At 39.0% G+C, this 3,722-nt stretch overlaps 1 protein-coding gene across 1 annotated transcript; it reads right to left on the bottom strand.

Annotated features, from left to right (window-relative positions):
• Positions 1 to 896: 896 nt before the first annotated feature.
• BDBG_00823 (polysaccharide deacetylase) lies at positions 897 to 3,390 on the bottom strand. The gene is made up of 3 exons (XM_002629531.2): positions 1,881 to 3,390; positions 1,727 to 1,812; positions 897 to 1,660 (listed from the first exon to the last, which is right to left on the bottom strand). The coding sequence occupies exons 1-3, from the start codon at positions 2,705 to 2,707 to the stop codon at positions 1,338 to 1,340; spliced, it is 1,236 nt and encodes a 411-aa protein (XP_002629577.1). The 5' UTR covers positions 2,708 to 3,390; the 3' UTR covers positions 897 to 1,337.
• Positions 3,391 to 3,722: the final 332 nt, after the last annotated feature.

Here is a 3,722-nt window from a genome sequence, read left to right on the forward strand (position 1 = left end):
ATTCTTGCAATAACTCTGTAGTCTACAAGCTTGCTATTCAAGTAAGATAGTCAAGCTCACTTATACAGCTTCTTAAATAACTACCTCTATGTGATGCTACTGACTAGCCACTGCTTTGATTTCATCACGTTACACTATGACACAGTTTTAACATTAGATAGTAGTTTCATACTGTCTCAGTGAGACTTACTATCTACTCTTATTACATTTTTCAAATAGAATCATAATTTCCACTTCTTATTTTAAATTATTTTTATTGCTTTAAATGACTTTAAATCTCATTTGAGTATTATCAAAAAGTGATACTTTTTAAAAAATTAAAAATAGTCTAAAAAAAACCTTAAAATGTCTAAAAATAGTAACTTTATGCTAAGAATAAGACTAAATGAGACTAAATGAGATCACTTTCTTAATTTTTCTAAGTCATGATCTCATTTTAAGATCTGATATATAGTCACTTTGCATGTTTTCTTAATGATTAGTCTCAGCAGGATTCATATCAAGAAATGTATGAAATCAGATCAAATGAAATTAAATGTGAAATTCATAGTTCTGATAAATAGTCTATTCATCATTCTTTATATGAAAGTTAATATGAAAAATATTTTTTCACTATATAAAGTTTTTTTCTTATAGACTTTTAATTTATAAAATAATACTATTATATTTAACTAATTCAGTTAATAAAAAAATTATTTTCTTTCAATTATAGAAAATTAAAAATAATCTTCTTATCTATAATATATAATTAGAAATAATTATAAATTTAAATTATTAATTACTGCTTAGATAAATTTTTTAATACATTTTATAAGTAATTAAAAATGAATGAAAAATTAAGACTTGAGTAGATATTGAGTGAAAACAGGCGTTGAATGATTGATTATGTTAAAATAGTGAATAGCATGATTGATTCTTCAGATTAGCTATTTTATATGTTCTGTTCATTAATGTACACTCTCAGTGATTGTTCACCTTTCCCTTTCACATCTGGAAGTCCCTTCAATTTTAGTACAACATGCTACGGCTGCGAATTTGAATATACGTGAATACCAATTAACTCGATTGGGAATCCCCCCTGGTAAGAATAAACGCCAACGCGCCGAAAGACACAAGAATATCAAACATTAACCCTGCTCATTAAGGAGACAATTTATAAGGGAGAAGTTTGATTTTCAAACAAGACAAGAAACACATTCGATGGATCTCCCCAACTCCGGAAGCATGGGCAACCATCTAGAGCAATAATAATAATAATAACAATGGGACCGAGAGCAATATCAACTGAAGTCAGTCCATCTTTTCAATACTACCAACCACAAGTGTAGCAGGACCTCTTAATCAAGCGGGGGCGCCTCTGGATCCTCCATACACTGGTCAACTCTCATAATCCTCTTCCCAGTTTTCCTCGCAATGTCGATCACATCTCTCGTGTACTTCACCGTATCCTCGCTAATGAAATGCATGACCACCAGGTCCCCACCCTTATCCACGTCACGCTGGAATGCCTTAACTTGTTTTTCAGGAGTGGGTGAACCGGCCCACAGCCAATCTTCGATGTCAACACTCCAGTTGATAATTTGAGGGTCTTTTATGAACCAGGCGAGTCGCTGGCGGGTTCGTGCTCCAAGGATCCCATACGGAGGACGAAAGTATCGAGCTTATAAACATTAGTTCAATTTGTCAAAGTGGATAGGCAAACAGCTAAACGACCAGTAAAACTTACAGTCAATTCCCAACTTTTCCCTCATTATTTGGAGATTCTTAACAATCTCATCATCGATCTCCGCATCAGTTTTAAGCTCCTCCATCCTAGACATTTGTGAGCAATGAATCGCCAATGACAACTGACTCTCACCACAAAAAGAAATATAACATACGGAGGATGCGACCATGTATGGAGCGCAACTTGATGACCCCTGGCCGCCATGTCCCTGTATAGATCGGTCCACCCAGAGTTTAGTACCGCCAATCCATTCCCCACAGTGAAGAACGTCGCATTGATTCCCTCCGAAGTCAAAATGTCCAGCATCTGCCGTCCCAAAGCCGGAGAGCCATCGTCAATACCAAATGCGAATGAGTTAGGGCGTTTACATCGCAGCCAAAGCGTCCCGGTTGGCAGCTTTTCAGGGGCAGGGAATGTTCTAGGCCGCGTCGCGGTGATTTCCACTTTCGAGACCTTCAATTTCTCCGGGAGATAGAACCCTTTAAACGATACGGACAAAGCACGGGTATAGTCGATATTAAAATGTGAGATTGGAATATAGATATCATTACCCTGCTGATATCTGCGGGCTTCTATATCATCCCATGTTTCCGGATAAGGGTTCTTGAAAGCGTCGCATTGGGAGTTGGTTTGCGTTATGGAGATGGTAAAATGACTTGCCCCTTCACAGACTATGTGCAGATACATGTCTTTGAACGGGGTAAGGTCGAAACAGGTACTCGTGAGTTGGGTATGGAAGTTCTGGTCGGCATTGGTGGGAGAAAGTTCGACATAGCCGTCGGCCCATACCATGGGCATATTTTCACCACTACCATGCCAGGCATCTAGGTCATTCCGTCCTCCATGTGTAAATGTGTCAATAATAAGGACGGGATTCTGTCCTGCTCGAGCGCGGGGAACATTGGAGGCGATCGCGGTACATAGGAGGAGCGCAAGATATATGCTGCCCTTGGGGAGAGGAACGAGATTGAGGAAAGCCATCGTGAATCACGATATTTCTTCCTTGTTCTGGGCTTTCTTTGTATACTATTATAGGGTAGTCTGATATAGTTACAGGGTAGAGGGGTGGGCAGCGAGAATAGTCTCGAAGAAATTGCGCAATGAATACTCAAATAAGTCCAGGGGTACTAACAGCAGTACCTTAAGAGCTGCTGCCCGACTCGTAAAGAGCTGCGGTTCAGTAAGATGAAAGATATAGTAGTAGACGCATATATGAAAACCTGAAGGCATAATACCCAGGCAAACAGTGTGTATATCTGCGCGTGTCCAATAAGTACTCGCAGAGAGGAAGAAATAAATAGAAGGGGCTTTGACACGCTCAGCAGGAGCGTCTTTCCCACGCCGTGGGCTACAGCAGGCTTCATCGTTGCCCTTGACAGAATATCGAAGAAGAAGTAAATATCCGTCTAGATGGCGGATAGGAAGGAGCATCTGCTCTGTCTTGTTGCGCTGTTTCGGCCTGTGTGTATACTGAGTCTCATTCGCTAGTTAGTGGAAGAGCGGATAGGCTTCTTGGCCGTTGTGAGAAAGAGAGGAAAAGATCCTTCTTGAGAATAGAGTATAAGATTGCCTGTCACTTGGAGAGAGTTCAAATGGATAAAAATTTAGACTGAAAGCAGTGCATAAGCTGTGTCTCTCATCCACTCAATGAACTTTGAAAAGCACTCTATCCCCTCATCTGGCAGCAAGGCACAATTAGCGCGATAGTTAGTTACCATTAGTGTAACGATTAAGCTGTTAGCTCATTACTGTCAGCTTTTCTGTTCATCATCATCACATTTCTCCGTCATCATCTACTCGAGTTTGTGTATAATATCACTGTGAAAGAAAGAGAGTAAAAGAGAATAAAGAGAGAGTTTCAAGATTAAAATCTGCTTACACTGTAGATGATATTTCTCTCTGTTAGAGAAGCTGATGTTGACAGAAGTTCTATTTATTTATATTATAATATAGCTAAACACTTTGAGTTTTATTAGATAGAAGATATTATACACTT

The sequence above is a fragment of the Blastomyces gilchristii genome (genome assembly GCF_000003855.2).
Source record: "Blastomyces gilchristii SLH14081 genomic scaffold supercont1.1, whole genome shotgun sequence".
Lineage (NCBI taxonomy): Eukaryota > Fungi > Ascomycota > Eurotiomycetes > Onygenales > Ajellomycetaceae > Blastomyces > Blastomyces gilchristii.